Source organism: Mchenga conophoros, linkage group LG19, assembly GCF_057382185.1.
Source record: "Mchenga conophoros isolate Kocher_MC1m ecotype Shallow Benthic linkage group LG19, M_conophoros_male_GT1.1, whole genome shotgun sequence".
NCBI classification, from domain to species: domain Eukaryota; kingdom Metazoa; phylum Chordata; class Actinopteri; order Cichliformes; family Cichlidae; genus Mchenga; species Mchenga conophoros.
Genome location: NC_140544.1, coordinates 31891362 through 31913643, shown reverse-complemented (window position 1 = coordinate 31913643; position 22282 = coordinate 31891362). Strand labels below are relative to the sequence as shown.

At 39.9% G+C, this 22282-nt stretch overlaps 1 protein-coding gene across 1 annotated transcript; it reads left to right on the top strand.

The window, feature by feature from the left end:
- The first annotated feature begins 17939 nt into the window (after positions 1 to 17939).
- LOC146552694 (uncharacterized) lies at positions 17940 to 21069 on the top strand. The gene is made up of 8 exons (XM_085257944.1): positions 17940 to 18503; positions 18583 to 18695; positions 18777 to 18883; positions 18979 to 19153; positions 19295 to 19409; positions 19484 to 19563; positions 19650 to 19738; positions 20327 to 21069. Exons 1-8 carry the CDS (start codon positions 17991 to 17993, stop codon positions 20950 to 20952), a joined length of 1818 nt encoding a protein of 605 aa, XP_085114070.1. The 5' UTR covers positions 17940 to 17990; the 3' UTR covers positions 20953 to 21069.
- The last annotated feature ends 1213 nt before the right edge of the window (positions 21070 to 22282 follow it).

Sequence of the window (22282 nt, the reverse complement as noted above, 5' to 3'; positions counted from 1 at the left end):
CTGTTTGGTTTCTTTGAAGCATCCTTATAACACTTTGTTTTTTATGCGGAACATTAAACCAGTTAGATGTAAGCCATGCATTAACATTAAGGTAGTGCAAGTTGGTATAAAACAACTTCCTTCAGTGAGAGAGACATTTATTTATTAATTTGGTTTTTTTGGGGGGGGGGGGTTGATTTTCTAAAAAAAAATAAATGCCATAAATTTCAGACTTTTTTTTTTTTTTTTTAACCTTGAGTTTAGTTTGAGTCTTTTTTTTTTTTTTTTTTTTTTTTTTTTTTTAATGATTAACATTTTTACATAAGAAATATGAGTAAAAATAAGTAAAACTATCACTAACCATAGTCAATTGTCTTCCAGGGGCCAGAGCAGGCAACACTGAAGTAAATTTAAAACTGCTGGCTAAGGATAAACGTAAATTCAGTAAGATCATAATTCACGTCGGCAGTAATGACACCCGGTTACACCAATCGGAGGTCACTAAAATCAATATTGAATCAGTGTGTAACTTTGCCAAAACAATGTCGGACTCTGTAGTTTTCTCTGGTCCCCTCCCCAATCAGACCAGGAGTGACATGTTTAGCCGCATGTTCTGCTTAAATTGCTGGCTGTCTGAGTGGTGTCCCAGAAACGATGTGGGCTTCATAGATAATTGGCAAACCTTCTGGAGGAAACCTGGTCTTGTTAGGAGAGACTGCATCCATCCCACCTTGGATGGAGCAGCTCTCATTTCTAGAAATATGGACAAATTTATTAAACCCCCCAAAATATGACTATCCAGAGTTGGGACCAGGAAGCAGAGTTGCAGTCTTACATGCCTCTCTGCAGCTTCTCTCCTCCTGCTACCCCCCCAAAAACCCATCTCCATAGAGACTGTGTCAGCTCCCAAACAGACAAAAAACAAACTAAAAACCATCAACAAACAACTTAAACATAAACAATTACAAAGAAAAAACAATGCAGTATCCACATTTGAACCAAAGAGTAAAACAGTGAAATGTGGATTATTAAATATTAGGTCTCTCTCCTCCAAGTCTCTGTTAGTACATGACTTAATAATTGATCAACAAATTGATTTACTCTGCCTTACAGAAACCTGGTTGCAGCAGGATGATTATGTTAGTTTAAATGAATCAACACCCCCGAGTCATTCTAACTACCAGAAACCTCGAAGCACAGGCCGAGGGGGCGGTGTGGCAGCAATTTTTCACACCAGCCTATTAATTAATAAAAGACCCAGACAGACTTTTAATTCATTTGAAAGCCTGATGCTTAGCCTCGTCCACCCCAGCTGTAAAACTCAGAAACCAGTCTTACTTGTTATCATCTATCGTCCACCTGGGCCTTACACAGAGTTTCTGTCTGATTTCTCAGACTTTATATCTAATTTAGTTCTGAGCTCAGATAAAATAATTATTGTGGGTGATTTTAACATCCATGTAGATGCTAAAAATGACAGCCTCAACATGGCATTTACTCTGTTATTAGACTCGATTGGTTTCTCTCAAAATGTAAAAGAACCCACCCACCACTTTAATCACACTCTAGATCTTGTTTTAACATATGGCGTAGAAACGGAACATTTAACAGTGTTTCCTGAAAACCCTCTGCTGTCTGATCATTTCCTGATAACATTTACATTTACAATAATTGATTACACAGCGGTGGAGAGTAGACTTTATCAAAGTAGATGTCTTTCTGAAAGCGCTGTAACTAAGTTTAAGAATATAATCCACCCACTGTTATCATCTTCAATGCCCTGTACCAACACAGAGCAGAGCAGCTATCTGAACCCTACCCCAACAGAGGTCGATTATCTTGTTAATAATTTCACCTCCTCACTACGTACGACTCTGGATACTGTAGCTCCTGTGAAAACGAAGGTCTCTAATCAGAAGTACCTGACTCCGTGGTATAATTCTCAAACACGTACCCTAAAGCAGATGACTCGTAATCTGGAGAGGAAATGGCGTGTCACAAATTTAGAGGATCATCATTTAGCCTGGAGAAATAGTTTGCTGCTTTATAAGAAAGCCCTCCGCAAAGCCAGAACATCTTACTATTCATCACTGATTGAAGTAAACAAGAACAACCCCAGGTTTCTCTTCAGCTCTGTAGCCAGGCTGACAAACAGTCAGAGCTCTGTTGAGCCAACCATCCCTTTAACGTTAACTAGTAATGACTTCATGAACTTCTTCACAAATAAAATTTTTATCATTAGAGAAAAAATTACCAGTAATCATCCCACAGATGTAATATTATCTACAGCTACTCTTAGTACCACTGATGTTAAGTTAGACTCTTTTTCTCTAATTGATCTTTCTGAGTTAACTTCAATAATTACTTCCTCCAAGACCCCATTCCTACAAAACTGCTCAAAGAAGTCCTGCCATTAATTAATTCTTCAATCTTAAATATGATCAACCTATCTCTAATAATCAGCTATGTACCACAGGCCTTCAAGCTGGCTGTAGTTAAACCTTTACTCAAAAAGCCATCTCTAGACCCAGCAGTCTTAGCTAATTATAGGCCAATCTCCAACCTTCCTTTCATATCAAAAATCCTTGAAAGAGTAGTTGTCAAACAGCTAACAGATCATCTGCAGAGGAATGGTTTATTTGAAGAGTTTCAGTCAGGTTTCAGAGCTCATCACAGCACAGAAACAGCTTTAGTGAAGGTTACAAATGATCTTCTTATGGCCTCTGACAGTGGACTCATCTCTGTGCTTGTCCTGCTAGGGATGATCTGATATCCTCGTGTTGGTGTTGTTCCCAGACCATCATGAAAATGTTGTTCCAGGTTCAACATTGCAAGTGACCAATCACATTGTTGTGACGTTATTCTTTTGCGCGCCAAGCCATTCGTGCATTCATGAAATTCCAATGTTGCAAGGACAATATCAATTCTGCTTACTGTTTATTAAAGGGTTACGGTTAGGGTTAGGGTCCGATGAGCGGCGGACAGAGGCAGTTTCTCGCAGCTTAAGTACAGTTTTTTGTTTTACGCCGGTTTTTCCCGAAGTCGCAAAAGTATGACGTCACAACATTCTGATTGGTCACTTGCAATGTTGATCCTGGAACAACATTTAGTATGATGATCTGGGAACAACACCAACACGAGGATATCAGATCGTGCGTCCTGCTAGACCTCAGTGCAGCGTTCGATACTGTCGACCATAATATCCTATTAGAGCGTTAGAACATGCTGTAGGTATTACAGGTACTGTGCTGCAGTGGTTTGTATCATATCTATCTAATAGACTCCAATTTGTGCATGTAAATGGAGAGTCCTCTTCACACACTGAGGTTAATTATGGAGTTCCACAGGGTTCAGTGCTAGGACCAACTGTTTACATTATACATGCTTCCCTTAGGTAGTATCATTAGAAGACATAGCATACATTTACACTGCTATGCAGATGACACCCAGCTCTATCTGTCCATGAAGCCAGATAACACATACCAATTAGTTAAACTGCAGGAATGTCTTAAAGACATAAAGACCTGGATGACCGCTAACTTTCTGCTTCTTAATTCAGATAAAACTGAGGTTATTGTACTCTGCCCTGAAAAGCTTAGAAATATGGTATCTAACCAGATTCTTACCCTGGATGGTATTACCTTGGCCTCCAGTAACGCTGTGAGGAACCTTGGAGTCATTTTTGACCAGGACATGTCCTTCAATGCACATATTAAACAAATATGTAAGACTGCGTTCTTCCATTTGCGCAACATCTCTAAAATTAGAAATATCCTGTCTCAGAGTGACACTGAAAAACTAGTTCATGCATTTATTACTTCCAGGCTGGACTACTGTAATTCATTATTATCAGGATGTCCAAAAAACTCACTGAAAAGCCTTCAGCTAATCCAAAATGCTGCAGCAAGAGTCCTGACAGGGACTAGAAAGAGAGAGCAGATTTCTCCTGTTTTGGCTTCCCTTCATTGGCTTCCTGTTAAGTCCAGAATTGAATTCAAAATCCTGCTCCTCACATACAAGGTCTTAAATAATCAGGCCCCATCTTATCTTAATGACCTTGTAGTACCATATCACCCTATTAGAGCACTTCGCTCTCGCTCTGAAGGCCTACTTGTTGTTCCTAGAGTATTTAAAAGTAGAATGGGAGGCAGAGCCTTCAGTTTTCAGGCCCCTCTTCTGTGGAACCAGCTTCAAGTTTGGATTCGGGAGACAGACACTATCTCTACTTTCAAGATTAGGCTTCAAACTTTCCTTTTTGCTAAAGCATATAGTTAGGGCTGGACCAGGTGACCCTGAATCCTCCCTTAGTTATGCTGCAATAGACATAGGCTGCCGGGGGATTCCCATGATGCATTGAGTTTTTCCTTTCCAGTCACCTTTCTCGCTCACTATGTATTAACAGACCTCTCTGCATTGAATCATATCTGTTATTAACCTCTGTCTCTCTTCCACAGCATGTCTTTTATCCTGTCTTCCTTCTCTCACCTGTTGGGATTCAGAGATTCTTTTATTGCTATCATATAATTTGCCTTATGAAGAATGTATTAATAACATGTTTCACAGTATCATTTATCAGTAATATTTCCTGCAGGGTTTATAAAATTGCATTGAATATGTCTGTCATCACATTGACCTTTCTATTTTTACAGGTTGAGTTCATTCTATACACAATGCATAAATGTGCTTGGTTAGAGTTGATGTTCCATTCTAGAAGGTTTTAAGCTTCACTGGTGAGAGTGTCCAGATGATACATGCTGAGGGGAGATGAGAACATAGCAGGTTAATTGCATGCACGCTTACGATACACATATTAGTCTAGTAGCAGGTCTGAGCGAAGGCCTAAGAGACTGGCTGCAAAGTACTCTACTTAGTGATCAATGACGAGGGTCCATTATTAGCTCTCAGAGATGCTAAGACCTGAAGTTATTACCCTAAAAGGCAAGTAATGTAGAAAAGGGAAGTTATATGTCGGTTTATGGTTATTAGAAGTGTACGTGATGTACCCTTGTCTGCACAGGTTGAACTTTTGCCCGTCTGTCACCATGTATTTTTGAACTGTATTGACGTAGGTGTGATATTTTGTCCTATAAAACCAGAACCCAATGTATTCTTGTCAGAGCAAAACAATCCGTATGCTGACGATTGGTTGTTCTCCTGTGATAATAAAACTCATCGTTTGATTGCACTTTTCCGGAGCCTCCGTCGTTTGTTGTCTGGTCTAAAGTTGATCGATCTCACAGCATTTGGTGGAGGATGCGGGCAACTGAGGATCAGTAGAACGAGGTTCAGGTGTTTGTTGTCGGCGGAGGTTGAGACCGGATTTAGTGGTCAGACGGGCAGACGTCTCGGGTGATTTCTTGACTACTGTGGGCCCACATAAAAAGGTGAGCACAAACCAACCGGTCGCAGCAGATGGCCGCCCCTCCCTGAGCCTGGATCTGGCGGAGCTTTCTTCCTGTTAAAAGGGAGTTTTTCCTTCCCACTGTTGCCAAAGTGCTTGTCACTACCCGATCCGTACCGGAAACCCGATCGGTACCCCGCATGCGCGAAAGGTGTCTACTTCCGGTCGAAGCATTTTACGATAGTTACAGGTCAGAGTATCTGTTAAGATGTTAAGAATAACAAGTATCTCTTAAAATGTTTCCGATAATGAAACATTTAATATAATGTAGACAAAAACAAAAAAATAAAAAGATAGTGACAGATCGGGACTCCCGATCCTCACTGCGCATGTGCAAAGTCGGACCATACTGTCACTACCCGATCCGTACCGGAAACCCGATCCGTACCCCGCATGCGCAAATCTTACGTCACTTCCTCTCTTTGCCAACATTGCGACATTCAATATATTTGAATGATACGGTTAGCGCCCAGTTAGCTCCTAGCATTTCTCAACAGCTCTGCCTCCTTTTCGACTGCCCGGGACATTTAAACAATGGATAACCCGTATACAAAGAAATTCATGCTTTTCTCCTCAACAGAGAGCGTCCCCCGATTGAGCAACAGTGCCGTAAAATAAGAAGAATGGCACTTGATTACAGACTTAATAAAACTGACTTAATATGTCACATGAAGATTCATCAGCCAGATTAAGTGTTTACTGACAATTGACAGTGACTGAAGAAGCTTCTTCAGTTCTTCAGAACTGAAGAAGCTTCTCGGATGAGAGGTGAAACGTCTTCAAGCAACTTAAAGAAGTCCAGACGCTTTTCTTTGCAAGCTCCTTTGACTACGATGACCTGGATGACTGAGAACCTTCACAGACATTTTGAAATTGTGATGCCCAAATATTTTACCTCCTTCTTCACCTTTATATCGTACAGTAATTGTGAATTACACTCCTTTAATGCCAATAATTCACATTTATTTAAATTTAACTTTAAGCCTGAAGCTTTTGAGAATGTAGTGATTATTTGTTTTACCAGGGGAATCTGATGTTCATTTTTTAAGAAAAGAGTAGTGTCATCCGCAAGTTGACTAATTATTAAAGAATTATCCATAATCTCAATTCCGGCAACACTGCTGTTTTTAATTAGAATTGCGAGCATCTCCACAACCATTATGAACAACAACGGAGAGCTTCCACACCCTTGCCTAATTCCTCTTTTGACGCCAAATCTTTTACCAGTGCCATAGCCCAATGACACAGAGCTATTTATATCATTATACAGTATATCTATTATCTTCCTAAATTTATCCCCAAATCCAAATCGAGTTAGTGTTTCTAAAATAAAAGGATGTTCTACTGAATCGAAAGCTTTATAAAAGTCCAAGAAAAGAATAAAACTGTCATCACTAATTAGATCATTGTAGTCCAGTAAGTCTAAAACCAATCTGATATTATTATGAATGTTCCTGTCTTTCAGAAACCCTGATTGTGTCTCACTAATTATACTTGAAACCCCTTGTTTGAGCCTTGTTGCAACTGAGCTAGAGAAAATTTTATAATCTGTATTTAATAAAGTTATGGGCCTTAAGTTATCCAATTGTCGTTTATCTTTGTTTGGTTTAGGAATTAATGTAATTAATCCTTGTTTCATGCTAGACATCAATTCTCCCTTTTCAATACTGGCCAGTATAGCTTTGAATAAAATTTCCCGTAAGTCTTCCCAAAAAAATTGGAAGAAATTAACTGTAAACCCATCTGGACCAGGGGATTTATTAAGTGCCATTTTCTTAACAGATGCATCTAACTCTTCAATTCTGAAGTCAGATTCACATAATTCCTTAAATGATTCATCAATTTTAGGGATCAGATTATCTATTTGATCAAAAAAGACATCACAATCTGCTTGGGAGAACTGTGAGGAGTATAAATTGGAATAGAATGTATAAGTTTCATTCTCCAAAATTTTAGGGTCGTCACATTCAATGCCATCAATTAACAGAGAAGATATAGAATTTCTTTTCTGTCTGCTCTTTTCTAAATTAAAAAAATATGAAGAATTTCTTTCCCCCTCCTCAATCCACTTGGCCCGTGAACGCACAAAAGCTCCTTCTGCTTTATTTAGGTAGAGCTGATCTAATTTAGTTTGAAACTCCATAAGTTTACTCCTTTCTTGGGTATTTAGATCATCTTTACTACAGCAATAAGTAATTTCTTGGAATAATTTACATTCATATTCTCTTTGCTTTTGACTTGTGTTTTTACTGAATTGAATACTAAATTCTCTAATTTTGAATTTAATGAATTCCCATTTATTGATATATCCTACAATTACACTCAACAAAAATATAAACTTGTTACTTTGTTACTGCTCCCATTCCCCATGGGATGGACGTAGAGACCTAAAATTCATTCCAGATACACAATATAACCATCCCTCCCAAACAGTGGTCACAAATCAGTCCAAATGTGTGGTAGTGGGCACATCTGCTATATTGAGATAATCCATCCCACCTCACAGGTGTGCCACATCAGGATGCTGATCTGACATCATGAGTAGTGCACAGGTGTACCTCAGACTGCCCACAACAAAAGGCCACCCTGGAATGTACAGTTTTTTGCGCTATTGGGGGTCTGGGGACCCAGAACCGGTCAGTATCTGGTGTGACCACCATTTGCCTCATGCAGTGCAACACATCGTCGCATGGAGTCTATCAGATTGTCAATTGTGGCCTGTGGAATGTTGGTCCACTCCACTTCAATGGCTGTGCGAGGTTGTTGGATATTCGTGGGAACTGGTACACGCTGTCGTATACGCCGGTCAAGCACATCCCGAACATGCTCAATGGGTGACATGTCCGGTGAGTATGCTGGCCATGCAAGAACTGGGACATTCTCAGCTGCCATCTGCCCTGAACAATGTGAACCATGATTCATCCGTGAAGCGCACACCTCTCCAACGTGCCAGACGCCATCGAACGTGAGCATTTGCCCACACAAGTCTGTTACGGCGACGAGCTGGAGTCAGGTCAAGACCCCGATGAGGACGACGGGCATGCAGTTGAGCGTCCCTGAGACGGTTTCTGACAGTTTGTGCAGAAATTGTTTGGTTGTGCAAACCAATTGTTCCAGCAGCTGTCTGGGTGGCTGGTCTCAGACGATCTTGGAGGTGAACCTGCTGGATGTGGAGGTCCTGGGCTGGTGTGGTTACACGAGGTCTGCGGTTGTGAGGCCGGTTGGATGTGCTGCCATATTCTCTGAAACGCCTGTGGAGACGGCTTATGGTTGAGAAATGAACATTCAATGCACGGGCGACAGATCTGGTTGACATTCCTGCTGTCAGCATGCCAATTGCACGCTCCCTCATTGCTTGTGGCATCTGTGGCATTTTGCTGTGAGACAAAACTGCACATTCCAGGGTGGCCTTTTGTTGTGGGCAGTCTGAGGTACACCTGTGCACTACTCATGATGTCAGATCAGCATCCTGATGTGGCACACCTGTGAGGTGGGATGGATTATCTCAATATAGCAGATGTGCCCACTACCACATAGAGCTGGGCGATAGAACGATAACGATATGTATCGCGATATAACTTTTACTCGATAGTAGCGCAGAGCCGAACCAATCACAGCCGCAGTGTCACGTCGCGTGACTTGTTACGTACAGCACAAGTGCCAAGCCGCACGTGTGTTTGTTTGGGAAGCAGCCAGCGGGTAATGGAGCCAGCGCATAATGGAGGAAATGAGTGTGCCGACTAGAAAAATCAACCGAGCGTGACCGAAGAGAAAACAGATGATGTTTCCAATGCCGGAGAGATTGTCGAACGGAAGAGCCATAGAAGTTCCGTAGTTTGAAGGTATTTCAGCTATTTCAAGTCTGACAAAAAACAGAGCAGCGTGCACTGTAAATTGTGCCGAAAGCAAGTCTGGAAATACAATAAACTGGTGCATGCGTCACACTGTGCGCCACGTTATTGTTTCGGTGAAATGAATTTCTACAATACTGTTAATTCTACTCTCTGCAGTGTTTAAATGCTTACATATACACACAGTTACTGTCCCTCCACACATACAACTCTGTTCTGCTTCTATGCCCCAGCTTTGTTTACTTTTTCCCACCGAGGCTTCTAGACTTCTGATTGGCCAACATTTCTGCACGGTTAGGAATCTAGCGCCACCTGCTGCTTTGGCGTGTTCATAGCAGCGTTTTCCTTCATTTCTGCCTTTATGTGTGGACGGGATTATTTTTTAAAACGAAAACGGAAAATCTCAGTTTTCAAAAATACCCGTGTACGTGTGGACGTAGCCTCAGTCTCTGACTGGAAGCGCTAATTCGTCATTCGGCTTTTGTCAGACTAAAGTAACTGTTAAAACTGTTTGAAAAGCTCAGCTATACAACAAGGAGAGATTGAGAATTTCCTTTTAGTTCTCAGTTTATTTGATACTGACAAAAGTTAGTCAGTTTTGTCTGTTCTTCTGTAAAACAAACTAAGATTTATTTTTAGAATTAATATTTTGTTTCTAAGTGGAATTGACAATTTAGTCTGTTTCATTTGTTCTATTTTGAAACTTAAACGCTTTAGCGGCTGTCTTTTGTGTAGTTTGCAATATTTGCCTTTATTTATCTGAAAAAGTCTCATGTTCCTTAAGTACATCTACCCTGTTGAACTTATTATGGGAAATAAATATTTAAAAACAAGCTGCTGATTATTTCACATTTTACTTGTGAGCAACGGCACATTTAAATCTTACAAATATAGTTATTTGGCTTATATCGTGATAGATATCGTTATCGCCTGAAATGAAAAAAACATATCGTGATATGAAAAAATCTCATATCGCCCAGCTCTACTACCACACATTTGGACTGATTTGTGACCACTGTTTGGGAGGGATGGTTATATTGTGTATCTGGAATGAATTTTAGGTCTCTACGTCCATCCCATGGGGAATGGGAGCAGTAACAAAGGTGTTGCGTTTATATTTTTGTTGAGTGTAGATGATCAGCCATAATATCTTTTATAATTTTTTTGACTATGTTGCAGTAGTCTTCATTTTGTAAAAGTTTGGCATTGAACTTCCAATAAGTTCTTTTATTTGATTGTCTAATTTCCGATTCTAAGCACAGTTCAATAAAGCAATGATCAGATAGAGGTGCATTTGACATTACAACTTTTACGGTGTAGCTAAGAATGATGTCACTTCCTAGCCAATAGTCTATTCTAGATTTACAAGCTCCATTTGGTTTAAACCAGGAAAAGCTCTTAATTTCTGGATTTCTTTCCTCTCCAAATATCTGTCAAGTTGTTATTTATCAAAAAAATCTATAATTAGGTTATTTTTTTGTGGTCTACCTGTCCTTGAGGGCCATCTATCAGTCCATTCATCAGGAGTCATATTCCAATCACCACCCATTAAAATGTATTCTGTAGGGTATCGATCTTTAAGTTCAAAAATATTTGAAGTTATATCTTCTAACATAATTTTATTCTGACTTTCATTGTTATATCCATAAACGTTGACTAAAATGAAAAACAAACTTTCAACTCTCATTACAGCAATCAACCAATGACCATTCAAGATCCCCGGGAAAGTTATTGAATAAAATTGCTACACCCCCCGACCTCGTTGAGCCATGGCTAAACAGGATTTTGCTACCCCATTGGTTTGACCAAAAAGATACATCACTATCAGATGAATGAGTCTCTTGTAGAAAAATACAGTTTGAGTTTTTACCTTTGCAGTACAAAAATAAGGCTTTTCTTTTAACAGATTCTCTTAAACCCCTAACATTTAAAGAACCAAAACAAATGTTAACATTCAACATGAACTATAGACAGAATATCACTCACCACGTGAGAAAAAGAAAAAAAAAAGTACTAAATGCTGAGCTCCTCAGACCGCGAACAAGTTTCTACTATCTCAGTTTTTGTCATTTTTAGTTCTCCTGTCTTTCCTCAACTTTGCGTCCATCAATGAAGGCATGTGGACCACGACAGTAGGCTCGTTTACCCACACGTCTTGCTTCCTCCACCAGAGGCCATAGGCGCTGTCGATCTTGTATGTCCTTCTGCGGCAACATCTCCGCGAAGCTGATGCCTTCTTGCTTGCAGGTTGAAGAGTCTTTGGTGCGCCTCCACAATTCTTCTTTAATTCGCCTCTGTGTGAATAGAATAATGATGTTTCTGTTGGTGGACAATATCAACGGCCTCTTCTAAGTTCAAGTCAGGGGCAATCTTCTGAAGCGTTTGCAAAACCTTCACTCTAATGTTTTCATCTTTGTCTTCCTTCACCCCTTTCAGTTTTAGGCACCACCTCATTCAGTAGCGCTCCTGTTCTCTCACTCTTCTTTTCAAGTCTTCATTTTCTTTAAGCAGCTGTTCATTCGCATTTGCCAGTTTAACAACTTTCAGTTTGCAATCAACTATCTCTGCAGCATTAAACTCTACAGCCTTAGCCAAGCTGGCAACCATAGCTGCACTTTGTCTGTTTTGTTCCTTGATATCCTCCAGTTGTGCTTCAAATTTTTTGTCAAGTCCCATAATGGCTTCAAAAATAGTTTTATTGGAGATATCATCTTCCTTCTCTGAAGATTTTGTTCTTTTCTCCTCTGGCGGTTGTTTTGAAGGAGTTGGCGACGCCGAGTCTGTTCCCCGTTCTCGCTTGTTTAAGCCCACGTTGGCAGCTTCAGTGCTAGCATAGCCATGGTCACTGACTTTAGCATGCGACGACGTCTTAACATTGGGGTTTGACGGCACAAATTGCAGCTTTGCATTCTTAATAACCTTTTGGGCATCCATAATTATAGTTCAAGTGGAAAGAGAATAAAGTTACTTAGTAAATTTTGCGGTCTTTCGGAGCTCCTGAAAAAACACGACTGTTCAAGCCGCCATCTTGGTGCCTCCCCAGTTATGGGTCAGAGTATCTGTTAAGATGTTAAGAATAACAAGTATATCTTAAAATGTTTGCAATAATGAAGCATTTCAGTACAATGTAGACAAAAACGAAAAATAAAAAGAAAGTTACGGATCAGGACTCTCCGATCCTTACTGCGCATGTGTAAAGTCTGACCGTACAAATCGGGTCTACCCGATCCGTACCGCGCATGTGCAGATGGTTTTTTTTCTTCTTCTGTTCGTTTAATGGCAGTTTACTCCCCAGTGTACGAGGATACCGCCACCTGCTGACCGAGCGAATAAACCCTATTGTAAACTGAATTAGCGTCATTACAAACGTGTGTTAAATCTGATTTAGTGATAGTCGAGTGTGTTTATGCTTGTCTGTGAGGAGAGGATTGTTGGAATAGTGATGATGATGTGCACTATCACTGTCAATTGTCAGTAAACACTTCATCTGGCTGATGAATCTACACGTGAGATATTACAAAGTCTGCATTATTAACTCTGTAATTAGGCGCCATTCTTCTTATTTTACGGCACTGTTGCTCAATCGGGGGACGCTCTCTGTTGAGGAGAAAAGCATGAATTTCTTTGTATACGGATTATCCATTGTTTAAATGTCCCGGGCAGTCGAAAAGGAGGCAGAGCTGTTGAGAAATGCTAGGAGCTAACTGGGCGCTAACCGTATCATTCAAATATATTGAATGTCGCAATGTTGGCAAAGAGAGGAAGTGACGTAAGATTTGCGCATGCGGGGTACCGATCGGGTTTCCGGTACGGATCGGGTAGTGACAGTGACAACAGTGACAAACGTTCGGGGTTTGAAGGAAATTGTTAAGAGAAAGGCACTTTTTTTATTTTGCAAGGGGCAAAAATGTCATTGTCTGTTTTTACAAGAAACTCACTCTGTGAATGCTGATGCTACCTTTTGGGCTAATCAGTGGGGAGACAAGATTCTTTTCAGTCATGGATCTAACAGATCTGGAGGTGTGGCGATTTGTTTTAATAAGTTCCCAGGGGAGATTATAACATATAAAGCTGATAGTGAGGGTCATTGGTTAACTGCAGTCTTGAAGAGCGAAGGTATATTTCTAATTGTTACAAATCTTTATGGACATAATAATGAGGGTCAAAATAAAAGTCTATTGGAAAATCTAACAAATGTTATTTCAGAGTTTAAAGTTATGTACCCCACAGATTACATCCTAGTAGGAGGAGACTGGAACATGACACCAGATGAATGGATGGACAGATGGCCTCCTCGCTTAGGAAGGAGGCAACAGAATAACATTATTGAGAACTTTTCTAGTGATAATAATTTTACAGACATTTGGAGAAGTTTGAATCCTGGAGTTAAGAATTATTCTTGGTTTAAACCTAATGGAGAAAGCAGGTCAAGACTTGATTATTGGTTAGTGAGCGATGACATTTTGAGGTGTACTTCACAATCTAAAATCTCCAAAGCACCCCTTTCTGATCACTGTTTCATTGATCTTGTCTTAGAACCAACAAGGACGAAACGTAGTAGCAGAGGATATTGGAAATTTAATGCCAGCCTTTTAAATAAGGACAAGTTTTGTGATAAAATTAGACATATAATTATAGATATAAAAAATGATGACTCAGTAGTGGGTAATATACAGAAATGGGAATTTGTTAAATTCAAAATCAGAGAATTCACTATAAAATTCTGCAAAGAACTGAACAGGGAAAAACGGGAATATGAAAGTAATTTACTTCGTGAAATAACTCAGTGCTGTAGTAAAGAAAAACTAAACGTGCAAGAGAAGAATAAATTGATGGAGTTACAATCTAAATTGGACGATCTTTACCTAGAGAAAGCCCATGGTGCCTTTATAAGATCGAGAGCCAAGTGGATTGAGGCAGGTGAAAAGAACTCTTCATATTTTAGTAAGCTGGAAAAGTGTAGACAGCAGAGAAATCTAATCTCAAGCTTGTTGATAAATGGGACTGAATGTAAAGATTTCAGAAAGATTGAAAAGGAAGTCTTCACTTTTTATTCCAAATTGTACTCCTCAGAATATTCAGCAGCTGATTCTGATAGTTTCTTTGATAAGATTCATAATCTCATCCCATGTATTGACAAGCCTTTCAAAGATCTGTGTGATTCAGAGTTTAAAATTGAGGAACTGGATTTGGTGGTCATGAAAATGGCATTAAACAAGTCCCCAGGGACAGATGGACTCACTACTAATTTTTATCAATTCTTCTGGAAGGACCTAAGAACTTTATTGTTTGATGCATTAAAGGAATCGATAGAGAAAAGAGAACTGATGCCGAGCATGAAACAAGGGTTGATAACCCTGATTCCTAAATCAGGCAAGGATAAAATAATTTTAGACAATTTAAGACCCATCACCTTACTAAACACTGACTATAAGATCCTGTCTGGAGCTGTAGCTGAGAGGCTAAAGAAAGGCATCTCAAACATCATCAGTGAAACACAATCAGGTTTTTTGAAAGGAAGACTAATTCATAACAATATTAGGCTGGTCTTGGATCTCCTTGAATACAGTGAATTAATCCAAGAGAGAGGATACATCCTGTTCTTGGATTTTTACAAAGCTTTTGACTCAGTTGAACATACGTTCATATTAAAAACTCTGCAGTCTTTTGGTTTTGGAGAGGAATTTATAATGTTATAGAGATGCTATATAATGACATTAACAGCTCTGTTTTGCTAGAACATGGTACATGTTCAAGGTTTGAGGTTAATAGAGGGATAAGGCAGGGATGTAGCAGCTCACCACTTCTGTTCATCATGGTTGCTGAGCTGTTGTCTATTTTGATTAAAAACAGTCACATTGAGGGGTTAACTGTGATGGGTGAACAGATAATAATCAGTCAGCTTGCAGATGATACCACCCTGTTTCTAAAAAATGAAGACCAGATTCCTTTAGCCTTACAGGCGATCAACCATTTCTCCAAAGCTTCTGGCCTACAGCTGAATATTAATAAATGCGAAATTCTAGCTCTGCATGAGTGTACCCTGCAAGCAATAGATAATATACAGATTAAAAAAGAGGTTAAGTATCTGGGCATTGTAATTTGCAAGGATAAGACATCAACTGAAAATAAGAATATCTGTACCAATATAGAAAAGTGTAAGTCTATTTTAAACAGGTGGCTGCAAAGGGACATAACTCTGTTTGGGAGAATTTTGCTAACCAAAATGGACAGTCTATCCAGACTAATCTATCCAGCCTTTTCTCTGCCCATATCTCCAAAACTAATTAAATCTATAAATAATCTTAATTTTAGGTTCATATGGAGGAACAAATGTCATTATATAAAGAAAAATGATATGATTAAGAATTATGAAGAGGGTGGGGCTAATGCCATTGACTTTGATGTTATGAATGGTGTACTAAAATTGAAATGGTTAAGATCTTTCATTAGGAACAAAAATTCCTTTTGGAACATTATTCCCAGTGTGATTTTTGGCAAAATGGGTGGAATAGACTTTTTGTTACGTTGTGACTTTGATTGCAGTTCGTTACCTGTTAAACTCTCAGCTTTCCATCAGCAGGTCCTTCTCTACTGGAAATTAATCTACAAACATAACTTTACTCCTCACAATACCCCTATATGGAACAACAGGTATATCCGTTTGTGTAGGAAATCTGTGTACGTGGATGAATGGAGATCTAAAGGGATTTGGGCTGTAGCTCATTTTATGGATGATAATGGGGTCTTATTAAAGCATGAGACGTTTTGTGAGAAATTTGATGTAAGATGTACTGTTAAGAGATATAAATCCCTAGTGAAAGCCATTCCAGTCCCTTTGAGATCAATGATAAAAGAAGATATTGTGCACTCTAAAATTTCTCCTGGACTGAGGCAGCTCTGCATAGCTGGAGTTGAATTTGGTGACAGCAGGTTTACAAACAAAGTGATCAGGAATATTTTGATAAACGAAATTTTCCCTAATCCGGTTAAAAGAAATTATATCCTTAAAGAATTTGAGACCATGGAGGTTAAGGCGATAAGAAAAAAGTATATTTCACTTCCTCTTTCCCCTAAAGCAAAAGAGGTTCACTTTAAAATCATTAATGAGGTTTATCCAACCAATGAATTCTTAAGACGGAAATTTAATTTAGATGTGAACGCCTGCACATTTTGTGAAAATGATATTGAAAGTCTGGATCACTTGTTTTTCAACTGTGAATCAGTGCACTCCTTCTGGACTGACATGTGGAGCTGGCTACAGTCCAGGAGAATTCAGTTACCACATTTGACGGTGACAGTAATAAAATTTGGAATACTTGCTGAGAATGCAGATTTTGACCTGTTGATTAGGACGATTTTGTTAATGGGAAAATTTTTTATTCACAAATGCAGATACTTTAAAGCTAAACCATGTATAAACAGATGGCTGAATGACTTTAGACTCTGGGCTAAATCGCTGAAACTTGTGAATAACAAGAAAGCCCATAAACTTGTTGTTTTATTTAAAGAGTTTAACCTATGTTAAAAAACAACAAAAAACTCCCTATTTTATAATCACGACTGCCCTTTTTTTGCACGTTAGTTTTTGCCTTTGGTTCGAATCCTTCAATGACTGTTCTTTATTTTTGTGCTAACTCTTTTAACTTTGTGCTTATTATTGTTGTTTTTGGGGGGGTTTTTTGTTCGTTTTGTTTGTTTGTTTGTTTTGCTATAATGCTCAACCGAGGATGTAACATAATCGGATTAATGATGGTGCCTTGTATGTTAAACTGTTGTTTGTAAATAAAGTTTAATTAAAAAAAAAAAAAAAAAGTGACAACAGTGACAGACCCGATTTGTACGGTCAGACTTTACACATGCGCAGTAAGGATCGGCGAGTCCTGATCCGTAACTTTCTTTTATTTTTCGTTTTTGTCTACATTGTACTGAAATGCTTCATTATTGCAAACATTTTAAGATATACTTGTTATTCTTAACATCTTAACAGATACTCTGACCCATAACTACGGATCGGGTAGTGACAGTGACAGTAGTGACAGTTTTTTTTTTTTTATATATAAACTTTATTTAACAAACAATGAGTATACAACATACGAACAGATGAAGTATACAAAACAACAGAACATGAACACACAAAGCCAGGGGTAAAAGAAAAAGGTAACAATTATAAGAATACACGCAAAAATTCACATACATAAATTGTTTTGAGAGCCTTTTTGTTGGTGGAGTCTGATATTGATTGTATGTACATTTCCACATCCTTAAAATAATGACAGAAATATGGTGTTTTGTTAGTAAACTTACATTTATGGATAAAAAATTTAGCTAAAAGTATTAACAAATTTATCATTTCTCATACTTCTTGGGGAACTTAAAGAAACAGAATAAAACATTTTCCCATCGTAAAGAAAACTCCCTTAAAATATAGACAATAACAAACCTGCTAAATTCCTTCCAGAATCTCTGTGTAAAAGAACAGTACCAAAAAAGATGTGTCACAGTTTCTGGATGATCCCCAGGGTACCTAGTGACAGTGACACTTGCTCATAGGGGGTCATATGATTGTTGGGTTTTTCTCTGTATCTATGAAGCGCCTTGAGGCGACTTACGTTGTGATTTGGCGCTATATAAATAAAATTGAATTGAATTGGTTTATTTTAGGGGCTTAAATCGACCAAATAGTTCTGGTTCATCGCATCTAATTGCTTTCAGCCGTGACGGCGACGTTTCTACGCGTGCATTAAAGAGAAGGAGTGATGGACCGCTGTCCGTCTGTTGCGATGAAAACAAAGTGGTATCCCTTTATTTTGTGGAGCGTTTTATCACTTGGCCTTCTAAGCTCTGCGGCGGACACGTATGACTCTCCGCTTACGAGAAGGAAAGTGGTTTTCAAACTGGGCGCTCCGAAAATCAAACTTCCATTAGCTGAAGACAGAGAATCCAACCAGAGGCTACCTGCCGACACACCTCCAGAGCCTCAGCTGGGTTACCGAAGGTCCTATTCCGCTTCAGCACCTGTGACACTTGGACCCATGCGACCAGGGAAACCCGAGGCAAAGATCCAGTCAGACTTTGCTTACCTCCCGGACGTCTCTGTAACCTGCTCCACATCTGACTTTGTCGTCAGGATCAAACCAGCTTTCTACGGTCTGGGCGCAGAAGCAGAGGAACTGTTGTTAGGCAGCAGTTGTAAAAGCAACGGGCTTCTTAGACCATACGGCGACCTTCTTTTCTCGTATCCACTGACCGCCTGTGATGGCGTACGTGAGGTAAGCTATGGGTGGTGCTCAATCCCTCTCTCGCTGCATCTGTCATCTTGTATTGACACTTTCTGACCTTTCCTGACAGATGCCCCCCGGTTATCTGGTTTATAAATTCGTGCTCCATTATGAGCCGTCGCCAAAACGATTTCCAAGCAGAGCGCACCGGGTGGATGTAGATATTGAATGCCGCTACCCAAGGTTAGGCATGTTGGTTTGCTTTATACAGAAGGTGTGCGAACACTTAGTGTTGAAAGCTTCCAAATCGTCTGCCCTCCACAGGAACCATCATGTGCACCAACTGGCTGTCCAACCAACCTGGGAAACAGTTGTTTTCCGTAAAAGGCTGAAAAGTCGTCACACGGACTACCAGATTACCCTGATGGATGGTATGGGTGTCTGCATTATGCAGCAGAACAGACTTTGGCAGATCCTAAACAGCTGGGTACTTGTGTTTCACATTCAACGTGTTTCACATTTGTAGATTCATGGAGTAGACCGGTCACCACTCGGGTCTACCAGCTTGGGCAAAAGGTTCATATCCAGGTTTCTGCTCCTCATCTGCCTGCTGGAGGAAAACTCTACATACGTAGCTGCTATGCAGCTCCATCTAGTGGCTCTAGATCGTCCCTGAAGTACTCCATCATAGACAACTTTGGGTATGTAGTGTGGATAGAGTGACCTGATTAAACTAAATGTGGAGAAAAAGAGTGAATCTGTGACGAATGTGAGATTTAGAAAAAGCTACATATTTAAATTTTTGGGTTTTTACTCCATATTGTTGTCATTGATGTTTGCAGCTGTATGCTGGACAGCAAGGGAGACCTGGGGACCTCTGAGTTTGTTTCCCAGACAGATAGGACTGTGAGACTTTCCGTGTTGGCTTTCCAGTTTACTGCTGATCCAAACACTGAGGTGAGAGTAGACCATCTATGATTCTCTCAGTTTACACAGCTAAGCACTGTGGCATAATCCCGTTTCTGTTTTAGGTCAGTATCTACTGCAGGTTGTTTGTCACGTCAGAGGATCCAAGTCCTGTGCACAAATCCTGCACGTACAGGGGCAACAGGTGAGGAATAATAGGATGATATACCAACAGAACTGTAGATTTCCCAGCTGTTTCCAGGGGGACTGTTAATACATATGCTATAACAGGTGGAGGGCGCTTACTGGTGATGACTCCATATGTGAATGTTGTGAGTCCCGGTGTGTGACTCCTAAGCCCCGGAGGGCTATGATGGAAGGTCTGTAACAATCTCATTATTATACCTTTTTAATTTAAGATATTCAGCATTTTGCATCGACTGTTTGGGAATTGCAGACATTTTTACACATAGCTGTCAATTTTCAGAGGCTCAAAGATGACAAACGAATATAATTTGAAATATAAAGATGTTTTTCTTAATTAATTGGATACAAATCGTTTGCAGTTGGTGATTGAGAAGGCCTGGCAGGGGATTCACTTAATGTTCTGCCGCTGACACCTCTGGATTTCATTTTTTGAGTTCCAGTGAACAGCTACCAAATATAACTTCAAGCTTTAAATCCTAACTAGCTGATACAATACTTTTGTTAAATGATTAAAATTACAGCTGAAAGTGTACAATTTAAATAGTTTTTTATATATACACATGTGTTTAAAACCCCACTATGATGGTGTAGCAAGGTAAAATTACAAATGTGTCATTGTCCAAATAAATGTATGGACTTAACTGTGTATTCAAAAATCGAATATACAGTCATGGAAAACTGTAAAACATCCAATTGTATACGAACATTAAATCTGTTAGTCAGTTAAAAAATTAAAATTACTTTTTGTTGTTGTTTGTAAGGTTCTGCCAGCAGTGGGTCATTACTGGTGTCGGATCAGTCGTACACAGCAAAGGACCAGTTTCTACCAGTCAGCCTCCCTCTGGACAGCATAAGAAAACAACAGAGGACCACAAATCGTTACAGTAATGAGATGCACAGCCGGGACAGGTTCTTGGGAAAAGCAGTAAAGTATAATGATGATGGTGAAGAAGAAAGTGGAATTGCATTTGAAGCGATGACGGGACTTAATTTAGATGATTTTGGTTTTGGGGAGAGGGCCTTAAAGGGCAAGTGGAATGAATCTGAGGTGAAGCGTTTAGATAAGTTGAGGGAGGAGGAGTCACCGTATGAAAAAAAGGATTCAGATGAGAGAAGTGAAAATGAAGTTTATAATGTAGAGCAAGCGAACGATCTGAATCAGAAGGAAAGTGAAAGGATTAGTCACTTGGAGCAGTTGCCACTGTCGAAGATTGATGTACAGCCACCTGATTCTAGAGATGAGGGAGGAAACGGGACACATGGAGGGAAGGAGGTGGAGGTTGAGGAGAAGGGGTTGACGTCATACGAGGTGCAGTTGAAGAATGACAGCAGGACAGCAGATGCAGAAGATGGCGGGGAGATGACATGGTATTTTTTTTGGAGGTAGTGTTTGATCAATTAATCAAGTATACTGCCTTAAGACTGGAGCTCTGCATAGTCTGACTCATTTCAATAAAATGTGAAAATGAAATCAACTGACTCTTGTCATTCATGACTTCACACAACAAACATTGTTTCATTTAAAAACTGTTTCCATTTTAGGAACGTACACTGCACAGAAAAATGAAAGGAGCACTTCTTAATCAGAGAACAGCATCAGGTCGGTTAAAGTTCTGGGGTACTGAAGTTTAACTGAGTAGCAGAGAGGCTCAGCTGCTTTGAAATTAATAGCAGGTGCACTAGAGGGGCAACAATAGGACAACCTCCAAAATGTGGATAGTTTTACAGGTGGAGGCCACTGAAAAAAATTTTTTTTTTCCCCCTCATCTTTGTCTTGTTTCACTAGGCTCTGTGTCACTAGAGGTACCACGAGGAAATACCAGGGCCCTACAGAGGCTGCACAGGATGTACAACTCCTCCAGGAGAGCACATCAATATGTGCTATTGCCAGGTTTGCTGTGTCCCAGCACAGTCTCAAGAGCACTGACATTCCATCGGTCCTTAACCTACCAGCAGGACCATTAGCTGCACCTCTACAGGCTAGGCAACAGCACCCTGACTGCCATTAGGTATCACGATGAAGTCCTTGGACCCACTGCCAGAACCTACGCTGAAACAGTGGGTCCATCTGTGATGACGTGCATACAAACTACTAAGTGTCCATTATGAGTTGCTGCAATGAAATTTTGGCAAAATGGACCAGCCTGCTGCATAATTTTCACTCTGATTTTAAGCATTTCTTTAAATTCAACCTACTGTAGTTAAATTTTCAATTCTTTTAAATGAGGCGGTATCCTTTTGTTCTTATTGCCCAGTACATATCAATGTAGATATCCAGCAGCATTTTTCCCTCAGTAAGATTTGATGTGTTTTCAAAGTGTTCCTTTACATTTTTGTGAAATGGTAAATGGCCTGTATTTGTATAGCGCTTTACTAGTCCCTAAGGACCTCAAAGCGCTTTACATATCCAGTCATCCACCCATTTACACACTGGTGATGGCAGCTACGTTGTAGCCACAGCCACCCTGGGGCGCACTGACAGAGGCGAGGCTGCCGGACACTGGCGCCACCGGGCCCTCTGACCACCACCAGTAGGCAACGGGTGAAGTGTCTTGCCCAAGGACACAACGACCGAGACTGTCCAAGCCGGGGCTCGAACCGGCAACCTTCCGATTACAAGGCGAACTCCCAACTCTTGAGCCACGATCGCCCTAAGGGTAGAATGTCTAAACAGTTGACCCTGAAGTAAAACAATGCAAGGAGAAAAAAAAAAAAGA